The 14,861-nt window shown below is 41.6% G+C and overlaps 1 protein-coding gene across 1 annotated transcript; it reads right to left on the bottom strand.

Moving 5' to 3' along the window:
• Nucleotides 1–765: 765 nt before the first annotated feature.
• Nucleotides 766–3,347, bottom strand: LOC147388899 (uncharacterized). Its single transcript, XM_086418277.1, has one exon. The coding sequence runs from the start codon at nt 3,144–3,146 to the stop codon at nt 1,356–1,358; it is 1,791 nt and encodes a 596-aa protein (XP_086274403.1). The 5' UTR covers nt 3,147–3,347; the 3' UTR covers nt 766–1,355.
• Nucleotides 3,348–14,861: the final 11,514 nt, after the last annotated feature.

Here is a 14,861-nt window from a genome sequence, read left to right as displayed (position 1 = left end):
ACCCATGGGACAAGCTTGAAGGTCTGCGGTTAGTTCGAGTAGACTGAGGCCTTAGCAAGAACCCAACCCAAATTTAGATCAGGTCAGCCCAAATGATTCTGTGCCAGATTTTGCACCTTTAGGCTTGAGTTGGGTCCCTATAAATGGCAACACAGTGAGAAAGAAACTTAGTTGCATGAAACAGGAACGAGTGGGGGTTGGGAGAGACTCAAGAGTAAAAGTAGGGAAACAGTTACTGCAAACCAATTTTAATTGAATTTATTTTAGGAAGCAAGAGAGGAAACGAAATACCAAAACAAGAAAAGGAACCAGGGTGGCACATAAGATAAAAGGTTCTTGCAACTAAGGTAAAAAGAATCTAAACTAATTACTTCACTAAAAATTCTGATAGGCCATTGGAAGCACAAATCACAATTATAGTCTGGAAAAAAAGAGTAAGAAATAAAGGGTGAAATAAAAAGAGTGAAAGAAAAGGTGGAGAAGTTTGTGTATGATAATACCAGAGACCTGAGGTCAAGGCCTCACCTTCACACTTGATATCTCTTATAAAGGGGGGAGATGAAGAGAGTTTAGGGACTAGATTGAGTATCTCGGTGATTCAGTATCCTTACCTTCTTTTTTTGTGTGTTTAAAAGCTCAAGTGTGATATTTCACAAAAATGTGTGACAAAGAGGTCTATTTAATTCAACTCATCCACAATTAAAAAAAAACAAGATTAAACAATATTATGTGCGATATGAAAAGAAATAAATGCCTCCGGATACAAGATTAAACAATAAACTTATGATTTCATTTCAAGATGCACAAATATTGGATATATAATACAACAAATTCTGAAAGAGAAACACAACACCTAATTGCACATTCAAATTGTCCTCTCTGAATTGATGAAAAAGCATTTAATCATGTCTTCCCAACATAGTTATTAGTTTCCACAAGAACTTCAATGTAACATATAAAGAGAATAAAACAACGGTAACGATAGCAATCTCAAATACCTCTGAAGTTCAGTTAGTCTTCATATCTGGTATTCAACCAATTTGCACTTTCTACAACATCCATAGATGAACCTCTCACCTTACTGGTTTCCCTTGTATCTTCATACATCTCTAGTGCATTGGACATGGCATGATCAGCCAGGCAATGTTTTTGACTTCAATGGTTCTTTTGGATTGGAGTCAATCCCCCCTCTTTCCCCATAGTAGAAAAGAAAAGATACAATTCAATATCATTATTCAAATGAGCCTTCAACATGTCCAATCTCTAATCCAGCTGAAGGTCTGACCATCTGCTCAATTGTTTTCCTCATTTGTTCAAAGCCAAATATACAAACAATTTCATGTCTTACTAAAGCTTCATTTTATATGTTCTATCAATGGAGTTGCACTTGCCACTGCATTCTCTGACGAATGCCTCAGCTTAATGAGTTGCCTTGGATTTCTAGTAGTCTTCAGTACATCAGACATTGCTTGGGCTTTCCGCATTATGGATGATCTAAATTCACGCGACTCATTCCCATTTTCCCTTTTATATGTGTTTGGCAACTTTGTTGAATGTGGAATAGAAGCCATCTTAGCAGATAGTTTATTGGCCAATTCAACCATTCCCGACTTCTTCAGCTCTTCAATCAATTTCCGATAAGTAAGGTACTGAGGAGCGATCCCCCTCCGGATCATATCCTCAAACTCCACACACGCTTCATCGAATCTATGTAACTTGCAGAGTAAATGAACTAACATGGTACATGTGGGAAGGTCCAAATCATAACCCCTATTTCTCATTTCCTGGCTTACCTGCACTGCCAAGTCCAACCTCTCCTGCTCACACAACATCTTGATCAAGAGATGGTAAGTGAGACGATCAGGCACGTACCCAGATTCAATCATCTTAGTATAAAGATTCATCCCCTCTTCAATTTTCCCAAATCTCGAGAAGTATCGAAAGAAGTAGTTATATGTTGTGGGGGTTGGAACAAACCCTCTCCCTATCATCATCTTAAGAACCTTACTCGCCCCAACGAGGTCTCCCGCCTTGCAAAAACCCTTGACTAAAGAATTGTACGTAGAAACAGTAGGACCTGACTCAGAAACCAACAATCTTTCGATCATCCCTAACGCCTCCTTAAACCTTTTGGATTCCCCTAATGCATCAACAATTGGATTATATACAATTGCATTGGGTTCAATCCCTCCCCTTCTCATCTCTCCAACCAATTCCATTGCCCTCTCTACTCGACACAACCGACAGTATCCTTCAACAAGGGTACCATAAGTTACAACAGTTGGACTCACATTCTCCTTCTTCATCTGCTCCCATAGCCGTTCGGCTTGTTTAAGCTTCCTTGATCGAAACCATCCATTGAGGAGGATATTATAAACCCGTATGGAAGGAATCCATTGGGGTTCCAATTCCCTCTTTCGATCACAATACTTTGAAGCAGCACTCACAAGCCCTTCTTTACAAAGGGAATCTAATAGAATCTCAAACAAATCTGAATTCGAAACAGTAAAACGATTTGGATCTAAATTCTGAGCGAATTCTAAGGATCGAATAGCGGGCAAGGGCATACCTGCACGGGCGTAACGTCTGATGAGGATTGCAAAAGTTTGGCCAGAGATCATTGAGGGTGCCTCGTCGGTCTTCATTCGATCAAGCAACAGAGACCAGGCCGAATCAAAGTCTCTGGATTTGGCAAGAAGTTCGATCATGGAGTTGAAGATGGGAGCAGTGGAGGAATAAGAGGGTTGTTGTTTCTCTGCCCATTGAAAGAGAGTGAAGAGGGGTTTGGGAGAAGAGTCAAAGTGGGTAAAGATTGATTGTAACAGAGTTGGACCCGGTTTGATACCAGTCTGATCCAGGGCGGTTTCAAGAGCTGGACCGGATGAGAGGTTATGGTCTCTAAGGAGGTTGCAGATGGTGGCACAATCCCTCTGAAGAAGGCTAAGGTTAGGGTTTGGGTTTAGTGGTGATTGTTGAAGGTCGGGTGGTGGCTCCACGTGGTGATTTGGATGTGGCGGCCACTTGATGAGGGGATTTCCAGGTACAGAGAGCCATGATTGATTGGAGAAGAGGCGGTGAATGGGCAGGAGGAGATTAGGGTTCCGTTTTTTTGTCCGGACTACCGTTAGAGCGAAAAAACTTAACATCTGCACCTTCTCTCCCTAGTCTATAGTTTTCTCTAGAAGAAAAGTTGCACAGCAGTAGTTTTGAATATGAGTCGTGATAATCCGACTTACTCCGAAACCTCTTCTGTCCTCTCCTCGACATACAAAACTATACCTTTTATGAAAAATTTGTAGTAATATATTTCCTCGAGAGCACATCTACGATTCCCGAGCCTATCACATCAGGTAAGTTGATTGACTAGCCACACATGACTGTTAAGTCAGATTATCAATACTCTTTGAATTTTGATAGTTTATTTTTTGAGACCCAGGTTATGGAGGAGAAATTTATTGAGAAGCATTATCTTTCTTAACATAATAAGATTTTAAGCCTTCTTAAGAGTCGTTTTACTCAAATGAATTAACATATTAGCAATTCAATTCAACCCCCTGAATTCCATGTAAAAACTCATATCCAACACACATACACACACACACACACACACACAAAAAAGATTTGTACTGGAATAATCTCAAGAGTGTACCTCATATCATATGACCTGATGTGAAAGTGTGTAAGAATCATAAATGTTTTTTAACTTGTATCTCGATGAGAAGCATTTATGGTTCCTACATACATACTTTCATGCCAGGATGTGAGATATGAGGTACAATCTTGAAGTCACTTCAACATTATTCAAATAAATAATAATAATTGTAGAGGATAAAAGATGTAAGTGATCTGAATCTTACACGTGTCTTGATTTGAACACAAGTTAGGGCATATTAGTGGAGAATCTGCTTAGAGCAAGTGATGCCTAAATAGGATCTACAACTCAATAAGTCGCGATATTAGCTCTGCCTAAATGCAAGTCAGAGTTAGTATCTACCCTTACCCAACTTGAATGGCACAACTGGACTGACTGCATCCAAATCCTAATCCATCTCCATCCTGTCAAGATGACGGATAGATCATGAGAATCTAAGAGCATTTTGGCAAAATCAATTCGATTACTTCCTTGGTGTGGAGTTTCCCTAATCCGATCCAAAGATTTGGAGGATCAAGGAGAGGGTCCCTAAAATCTAGGGATCATAGGGAAGTCTTATATAAGGGAGAAAGATCAATGGAAGAATGACCTCTTTTTTGTATCGGGAGAATTAGGAGTTTTACTTTAAAGAAAATTATCCTGATTTTTATCTGACTTGGGCATCGGAGGATTCTTGAGGTACCACACCAATGCTACCAAATGGCTGGAGGAACGGGGAGACGCCATCAAAGTTACAAATCAAGTTGTTGTAAGTAAGCTTAATTACCTCTACATTTTTGGCGTCATCTGTGATAAAAAGAAACTCATTTTTTACTTCCACTTTTCTGAACCGTAATGGTGAGATCCAAAAGTTTCGGTGAAACAGTCAAACCTTACACCTTCACCTACTACTTCAGCTACTGAAACTTTATTGATGGCTCAAATCATAGAGACGAAAAAGTGGCAGGAAGATATGCAGTATAGGATGGATGCCCTGAGTACTAAAAATTAGACTTTGAACTAGCATTTGGAGGTACAACAGAAGTAGAAAATAAGATTTGCCCCAACGTCATACTGAAGATAGGGAAGACCATGTTTTTAAAGGGAGCGATGGCTCTAGGTCTATTGGAAAAAGAGATGAAACCGAGCTTGTTACTACAATGGCAACTCATATCAAAGTAATAGTTGGCCTGACTAGGGAGGAGATCAAAGATATGATTAGAAAAGAAAAGGAAGCAGGAAAAAGCATTAAAGTGGGGTTGGCCACAGAATAGGCCATTAAGGGAATTTAGAGATCTCATTTCACAACTAAGCTCTTAACAATAGAGATGTCAAAGAAGTTTGTAGTACTTTGATTCATTCTTTTTATCAATATGAAGGACCCAATTGAACACTTGTACCACTTTCGACATATGTTAACTTTGTGGGAAGGGAAATGAAGCCTTAATGTGTAGACTTTTTCTATTTGTCTTGCATAGGATTGCTCACCTGGTTCCATAGATTTTCTAGTGGGACTATTACTTTTTTTGAAGAACTCTGCACAGCCTTCGTTACATAGTATATAAGCAATGTAAAATAGGGTGGAAATGTTGATACCCTACTTAGTATGAAGCTAAACCAGTGGGAGACCCTTAGAGACTTTACGAGAACATTTTGGGAGGAAGCTATGGCAATAGAGAACAATGACGAGAAAATAATTGTGGTTGCATTCTGAAATGCCTTGTCCTCCGATTTAGGGTTGTATAAATGAATGGTGAAGAGAACGCCTAAAACTTTAGCAGAGTTGGCTAAAAGGGAAGAGAAGTACATTAGACTGGAAGATGATATCTGATCAATGTCTCAAAACACTAATTTATCCGCACATTTCCTAGACATTTGTCTAGATTTGCATCATTATTTTATTATATTAATAAAATAATCATGTTAAGCCTTGAACTATCACATTACATGTTCTACCATGTTAAATGTGCATATTTGCAAGAAATAAATGCATTTGTCAAAAATTTGATTACGCACCTTGTTCACTTTTTAGGTTGAAGATGTAATCAAAATTAAAATATCAATTTTGCATTATAACTAGGAAGACCAATGGAGCAATCCAATCAAAACTTAACCCCAAAATTGTTGACGACCCCACCCGATGGTAAGTAATCACCATGCGCCAGTGGAATTAAAGTTGGTCGCCCTAATTTTTTGGGATTTCACTCTACACGTGAGATTATTCGGAATAGTGATGGTGACTCAAAAATGATCCTTCCAAAAGCTCAAATTTCTATAATTAAGGCCTTTCCCAATTTTAAAAAAGTATTTGGTCCTTAGGACTTTTCCCTTGCCCCTCTTCCTTTAACCTAAGGCCCTAGGCCTTTTCTCTTGTATTTTTCATTTTTAGTGTAGACACCCCAATTTGAACGGGCCCATATTCGAAAGGGCCCCAAAATAACAATGTTTCAATAAAAGTGGCCAACGGGCCTTGATGGCCTGAATCATCGAAACATGACATCTTCGTCAGAATCAAAGCCTCTAACACCTCTCAATGGGTTAGTAGGTCCACTAAAAGGATTTGGCATGCTCTCATTTACCCCGTCCCATTCAAAATATCGATTTTCCAAATAAATGGGCCAACGGGCCTCAAAGGTCCGAATCACTAAAAAGTGACAATTTCATTGAACCAAGGCCACCAAGACCATCCAATGTCTAAGGGACCCGTCAAAGGGATCGGACCCACCCCACGTCGACCCAACCTTCGCCGCTCCACACTTATAGCCACAAAATTGATAAATTCTCCGACGAGCCCAAAAGGCCCAAATTGTCAAACACGTGGCATTTTTGGATCAAATCAATAACTTCAAGGAAAATAAAAAAATTAAAAAGGTGAAACTTGGGAAAACCTGCCCTTCATCCATCAGCCACCACTTCACCTCGAAATTCGCAAATACCCTAAACCCATCTAAGGCCCATAAACCCTCAATTATCCAAAAACCAATTTCTTACCTTATCTCCTAACTTAAATCCAATCCCACACCATCTAAAAACCTAAAAACCGATCCACCCTCAAAAATCCAATCCAAAATGACCCCAACCAAATCCAAAAAACCCCTAACCTTTCCTAAAATCCAAGCCAAATGCCCCTAAGCCCAAACCCATATTCAATTCATACATAACCCACAACCTTAACCCATAAACCATAACCCACATCACCCAATCACTCTTTTACCATCAAAAGGTGACACATGTCATCATCCCTTCGCACCGCCCGCATCAAACCAACCACCCATCACTTTTCTCTAAAAAACTTAACTACCCACATCACCTTTTCTCTAAAAAATCACATCAACCCACACCCTCCCCTAACCTACCCTCATTAAGCCCTATAAACCATATTCTCTCAAATCAAACACCATCAACCCACACTCCCCTAACCTACCTTCATAACTCCCTAAACCCTAGATCTCACAAAACAAACACATCAACCCACACCTCCCCCTAACCTACCCAATCATCATACCTCTCCCTAATCTAGATCATCATCATTCCCTATAAACCCACATCTACAACCTAAACCTACACCCATCCTCTCAAATCAAATACTCAACCTCTCCCATCAATTAAATCTAAATCTCTAACATCCACACATCATGCCACATGTCACCATCTCCTTCAACCTCCCAACCACCTTCTTACACCCTCCATTCTCTCAAAGTCAAACACCACTCTATCAACCAACCACCCTCTTAAACACCCATCATCTCACCTTACCAAACACTCAACTCAAATGGTTTGGGTAAGATTCAAATCATTTGGATCAAAACCCCACCCATTCTCACTCATTACAAAATTACCCTCAATCCCATTCTAAATTTCATACCCTTCACCTCTAAACCAATGCCATTAGCCATTCTCCTAACTCTTCACCCCATTATACCCCCAAATACTCTCCCAACACCTATAAATACCCCTCTCCTCCTCCCAAAGATGGTTATCAAGTCTCATAAGAAAAATATTTTCTCTACTCCTCTCTATCACTTTCTCATACTATCTTCTAAAAAAGAAATTTCACTTTCATATTACACTAAGAATTTAAGAAACATAGAAGAAGAAGGAAGAAAAGAAAAGAAAGGAGAACCTTGAAGATTCAAGGTGGATTCAAGACTTTCCCCTCCCCTCTCTCTCTAATCTCCTTCTCTTCCCTCTTCTACCATCTCCCTTCTTTTCATTTTATTTTAAACAAGTTGAGTATGAATGGAGCCCAAGGCTAAGATTCATAAGGGTCATTCCCATTAATGGAACGACCCTATGATCAAGTCGAAAGTGAATTCCTATCAAGGGTACAAACACCTCCACGTGGTACTTATTTTCTAATATTTCGTCAAAATCAAAGTAACCGAGTTGTGTAGAGGTTACCGCCATTTGACGGGGAGAAAAGGGTGCCTAACACCTTCCCTTTTCTCCAACCGAGCCGCTTGCCCGAACCTTTGGGTTTGATTAACCCAATCCGTTGCGAGTCACTAACGCCAAAGAATGGCAATTTTTCAAAAGGTACAACACCGGGTGACCATTCACACCCCTTTTCAACTTGAATGGTGGCGACTCCAATTTTAGTAGTTGTCGCCGTCGTAATGACGAAAAACACGTAGCTACAGCTGGCGACTCCACTGGGGACCAAGGTTCTACCCTCGTGTCAACTCGGTCACTTCCAAACAAATCAAAACAAATTTTTCTATTTTTATTTTTATTTGGTATACTAACATAGTTTGTGTTTCTTGTTCATGTTCTTTTCTTTTTTGTTTCAAGTGACATGTTGTAATATTTACTTTCTTTTTCTTCGAGGATATATGTAAGGGGGTCGATGAAAAATAATGAATGAAAATGCACGTGTGCACTAGCGAGCATAGCCCCACTTCCAAGCCACCCCACCTTTAATATACTTAGCCCCGATGCTTAGTAGTTCCAAGGCTTGAGATCGTTATTTCAAGTGTCGGGAATGAACACATCAAACCCGATCACCAACCAACAACATGTGTACTTCGGTATGCATCGAGGTTTGAAGATCGGGTAGCCATGAAGCCACCTATCAAATCGCATGCATGTGCTCGACTAAATAATGCTAGGACACGAGTTTCCAACGTTACATCGACCCCCAAGAAAGATTGTAATTGTACAAGTTGTTGTCGGGCCTCGAAGCCCAAGTTGTAAGCCCGAGAAGGCACGCTTGTATAGATCCTAAGCAGTTTTGTTTTTACTTTTTATTTTTATTTTTTTTCTCTCTTTCCCTTAGGTAAGAGGGAGGAATGCATTGCATCATTCAAAAAAAAAAACCAGGGAAGAAGGAAAGTAAAACAGTGGGCCAAAAAACCATTTCTGTGAAATTCCAGAAGCTAGAATTCTTTCTGGTCCGTGTTCATGGCACGGATAAACAAAAATATGTCCCATCCGTGTTGGGAGCACGGATGAAGCAATATGTACCTTAAACCGTGTTTGAAGTACGGTTAAAGCAATGCATTACCCTATCCGTGTTGTGAGCACGGTTGAAATAGTAAATGTCTCGTCCGTGTCCAAAACACGGATGACAAAATGTTGATCATATCTGTGCCGTGATCACGGACTATTACAAATCTCAGGCTTGGAGTTCCCCTACCATCGTTCAAGCGCAAACAAAAAAATGAATAAATGAATAAATGAAAAACAAAATGAAAAATGTAACTTTTCTTTGGCCCAAGCCAAAAACCAGAGGCAATGTGCCTCATTTTGGATTAACAAAACTTTAAAAAAAAAAAAAAGCCAAAAATTCGTACTGGTTTGTATTTCAGGTACGGATAGGCATATTTTATGCCCATCCGTGTTGGAGGCACGGATTAATTAATTAAAAAAAAAAATTTGCTCATTTTGTTCCTGACATCAGACTTGACAACTTTTGTTCTTGGATTTATTTTTCTTTTGATGTTTAAGGCTTGAAAATATTTAAATGAATCATTTTTTTAAAAAAAAACTTAGGGCCTACTCATCGTTGCCTTTCTTTGTTCGATCAAAACCGAACTCACGTGCATCCTATCGATCAAAGTTGACCCCACCTCACGTGGTACACTATCAATCTCGCCTACAATCAAACTCATTATTGTCCATTGCCAAAATCGAAAATAGGTCCACGACCCAGACCCAGACCCATTTTCAACTGGGTTTACGACCTAGATCCATTTTCAACTGGGTCCACGACCCAGATCCATTTCCAATTGGGTCCACGACCCAGACCCATTTTCAACTGGGTTTATGACCCAGATCCATTTCCAACTGGGTCCACGACTCAAACCCATTTTCAACTGGGTTTACAACCCAGATCCAATCCAATTGGGTCCATAACCCAGACCCATTTTCAACTGGGTTCACGACCCAGATCCAATCCAATTGGGTCCACGACCCAAATCCATTTTCAACTGGGCTCAAGACCCAGATCCAATCCAACTGGGTCCATGACCCAGATCCACTTTCAACTGGGCTTAAGACCCAGATCCAATCCAACTAGGTCCACGACCAGGATCCAATTCAATTGGGTCCTCAATGCAAATCCATTTTCAACTGGGTTCACGACCCAGATCCTGTTCAACTGGGTTCACAACCCAGATCCATATCCATACCAACTGGGTCCAAGACCCAAATCCAAATCCTTTTCAACTGGGACCACAACCTAGATTCATTTTGACTAGGCCTAAGAGCCAGATCCACTGCAAATCGGATCCATATTTCGAACCAAGTCCGTGATCTAGCAAAGATAACAACCAATCAATCAAATCCAAGGGAATTCAATCTTTTTCAAACAAAAAAAAAACCAAATTTCAAAAAGCACCAATTGCTGTCCTTGATCAAAGTCGGTGCTAGAAAGATCTTACCCTGTTGATACGAGGGGGATAGACTACGTCTATTCAGGGAACAAGGTGATTTAAGAGTGCCATTGTGAGCCGCCTCTTCCTTGGAGATCTGCCTGGCCGACGGTGATTTCAGATAACTGAATTGGAGGCTACCAAAAACATGGGTTGTTCCAACTCGATTAATCTCATAAATTACTTTTCAAAATAGTTTCCCGACTCCGTGTCGATGCGAGCTCCGTGCTGATGAAATTACTTTCTCAAAATAGTTTCTCGACTCCGTGTCGATGCCAGCTCCGTGCTGATGAAATTACTTTCTCAAAATATTTTTCCGACTTCGTGTCGATGCCAGCTCCGTGCTGATGAAATTACTTTTTCAAAATGCTTTCTTGACTCCGTGTCGATGCCAGCTCCGTGTTGATGCCAACTCCGGGTTGATGCCGACTCCGTGTCGATGCCAGCTCCATGTTGAGATAATTTCACTTTTAAAAAGAAAAAAATATTTTTCCTACTCCATGTCGATGCCAGCTCCATGCTGATGAAATTATTTTTCAAAATGTTTTTTCTGACTCCGTGTCGATGCCAGCTCCGTGCTGATGCCAACTCCGTGTTGATGCCGACTCCGTGTCGATGCCAGCTCTGTGCTGATGCCAACTCCGTGTTGATGCCGACTCTGTGTCGATGCCAGCTCTGCGCTGAGTTAATTCCATCTATAAAAAAAAACATTTTACCAACTCCGTGTTGATACCGGCTCCGCACCGAGAAATTACTTTTTCGTTAGAACTCATAATAAACAACTTTACCTGACCTAATAAAACATCATGCATCTTCAGTTTTTGTAAACAAGATTGTAATGCTTGGTCTTCTGTACCCACAGGTGGCCAAGCGAAAGAAATACAAGCAGCCAGAAGTACCTCCCTATTTTCTCAAATCATTTACCGTCGCCATGAGTTCTTCAGAACCAACACAACCTCCAGTGACCGAAGCATCAGGTATCGATCCACAAATAACAACACTACTAAAGATAATCGAAAGACAAGAAAAAATAATCATTAGTATGTTAGCCAACGCCAGCATCCTACAAGTGCAAACGATACAACAGCACGCATCCGGGTCGAATCAAGAGTTACCCGAACAACCTCCGCAGGGACCCCAGACTACGATGCCACCTGCAGTGCCTGAATACCAAGAGCCTCCACTCTATATTCCATAGAACCGACCGCCCCCAGTGGTCATTCCCGACGATGAATGTGAGTACAGAGCTACGGAATCCAAAAGCACAATAGACGAAAAACTTGCTCAGCAGATTGAATCTCTACAGGAAGAAATGAGGAGAATGAAGGGCCTCAACACTATGAGCGGAACCCAATTCAAGGATTTGTGCTTCTACCCTAATGCTCAACTACCGGCCAAGTTCAAATGCCAAGAGTTTGAAAAATATAACGGAGTAGGGTGTCCGCTGTCGCATCTGAAGTTGTATTGTGGTTCCATGTGCCAGTACGGCGAGGATGATAGGTTGTTGGTACAGTTGTTTCAAAGGAGCTTAACCGAGCTGGCGCTCAAATGGTTTTTAGACTAGATCACTCAGTCATTAAGAACTGGCAAGACTTAGCCGAAATGTTCTGGCAAAATTATCAATTCAATACTGATGTGGGGCTAGATCGAAACGACATGGCCAAAATGACAAGGAAGCAGAGGGAAATGGTGAAAGAGTATGCACAGAGATGGCGAGAATCCGCTTCACAAGTAAGGCCCACAATGACAGAGCAAGAGATGAACACTACGTTTATCTCGACGCTAGGGCATGCATTCTATACTCATCTGGTAGGGCACACCACAGGCACATTCTCAAATCTGGTACAAGTGGCATATAGGGTTGAGGACGGGATCCGAACCGGTCTGATCTTCGATTTCACGAGTCTAGGGGCAACAACAGGAATCCCTTCTCAGAGAAAGCCAATGCCTCCAGGAAAGAAGAGGGAAGAGACTCAGGTCAATAACGTACAGCCAAATCGACCCCTCTTCATTCCCTCACCAGCACCAAGACCACCAACACCGACAACTTCATGGGCACCAACACCGCCAACATGGAACCCTCTTCCTCAAAACCAATTTAGGGCAAATCCTCCACCAGTTGCACAGCAGGCACCACTATATGGACATAATCAACAAGCAAGACCAAACAGGGTTAATAGAGTGTTCACCAGGTTACCGATGACGCTGTCAGAACTACTTCCCGCATTACTACAGGGAGAGTATCTTACTAAGAGACCACCGAACCCAGAAGCTTCTAAAGGTCCAGGGTACAATTCCAACCTCTTCTGTGAGTTTCATATGGGTACACCAGGATACTCCACTAATCAGTGTTGGCAGCTCAAGCACCAAGTGCAGAATCTAATTGATAAAAAAACGTCATACTGGATGGGCCTGCCAACCCGCCCCAACAATAGAACATCACCCACAATGGAGAGGGGAGTGGGTACAGGGTAAATGTCATCTGTGGAGAACTCAACTTTAATCCTTCAGATCTGATAGCACCTATCGGGTCCAAAATCAAGGTCCATTTAACTCAGTGATCAGAAGCACCAACAGTCAGCATAGTCAACCATTATACAACAAACTCGTCCCAAAATTCATTACCACTACTCAAATTGGCCGACCTCACCATCCATCCTACTCATCAAAATGCTACTACCCGACCGCCTTTAGTTATACCTTGCGGATCATCCAACCATCAAAGTTCAACCCGACCTCCCCTTGTTATACCATGCATACCGCCATATTCTCAAGGATCAACTCGACTCCCTCTTCACATACCATACCCTTCGTCTCCACGTCCACCACTCATCATTCCATGTACTCCGTCAGCTCCTCACACAACTCCTCCTACCACCACTACCTCCAAACCATTACCACCACCCCTCATTCTCAACATGAAACCCGATCCACCTCCCATAATCATACGCTCACCAAAACCATTTCCCTATAACTCCAAACAGGCGGTTTCCTGGAGCTATGAGACCACTATCACCACCACCACGGGGGTCAAAACAATGAAAGAAACAATAGTGGCGGACATCGACCATATGACAAGGACAGGAAAATGCCAAAAATTGCCAGAAAATGGGGAAAACATCGGGGCAGAAATCGAAGAGACGATAGAAGAGGGGACAGATGAAGAAAAAAGAAAAGCAAAGGGAAAGAGTAAGCTGTATAAAGATGAGAAAACAGAAGAAAAGGTGAAGGTCACAGACAAGGAAGCGGCAGACTTCGTTAAGCTCATTCTCAAGAATGAGCATAAGTGGACAGATTGAACAAACAGTCAGCTCAAATTAGTATCATGAGACTAATGCAAAAATCAGAAGAGTACCAGGAGGCACTGCTGAGAGTTCTGGGAAAATCACATGTACCTTTAACCACAACACCATCACAGTTGGAACAAATAGTCGGCCAGATCATGGCCCCCAATCCTATCATTTTTACAGAGGATGAATTTACGCCTGAGGGGACGGGGCATATCGAACCATTGAACGTAATGGTCATATGCAAGGGCATGATGGTCGCCAGAGTATTGATTGATAATGGCTCAACGCTCAACGTCTGTCAGCTTGAAACCTTTTGGAAACTCAACGCCGATTGGTCGCATGTGAAACCCAACAACAAGGTTGTTCGAGGCTTTGATAGCTCAAGAAAGGATTTGTTGGGAGAAAGACCTACCGATCACAATAGGACCTTGCACCTTTGAAGTAACGTTTGAAGTCATGGAGATACCAACAACCTTCAATTTGCTTCTAGGCAGGCCATGGATTCATATAGCAGGGGCTGTACCTTTTTCTCTACCCCAGAGAGTCAAATTCATCATGGGGCAGAGAATGATATCGGTACTGGCCGAAAATTTGATCCCAGCTGGCAGGACTCCCGATGTGCTATTCATTGATATCGAGATGACAAAGGACAAAGCACTTTACCATTCATACCAATTTACTGTTGTCAATCACATCGAGAAGGGGAAGGAGAAGGTGAGGGCAAAGCTATCAAGAACAAACCTGATGATTGGTCGGGTTATGAAAAGATCGGGATATCGACCCAAGCAAGGGTTAGGACCGGGAGGAAGAGGAAGAGCTACACCGGTCGAAGCAAGAAAGCATACTCCCTATTTTGGTCTGGGGTTTAGGCCCACGAAAGGGATATTGCAGAAATGAATGACAAGAAAAAGGAGCTTCGGCTAGCCAGAAAGCAAAATCGTGAGCCAAACATCTGGAATCTGGGCCAAGTCCCTCACATCAGTGTTAGCTTCCCAAAGTCCCATATCAGACCTGACGACTTATCAGAACTGCCATCAGCAAAGAAGTCAAAAATGGTAAACTCTAAAC

This window comes from Akebia trifoliata, chromosome 12 (assembly GCF_017979445.1).
Source record: "Akebia trifoliata isolate Shusen 1 chromosome 12, ASM1797944v1, whole genome shotgun sequence".
NCBI lineage: Eukaryota > Viridiplantae > Streptophyta > Magnoliopsida > Ranunculales > Lardizabalaceae > Akebia > Akebia trifoliata.
This window is presented reverse-complemented; position numbering and strand designations above follow the sequence as displayed.

Coding starts and splice junctions, on each gene's coding strand:
- LOC147388899 (XM_086418277.1), bottom strand. CDS start 3,146: ATGTTAAGTTTTTTCGCTCTAACGGTAGTCCGGACAAAAAAACGGAAC.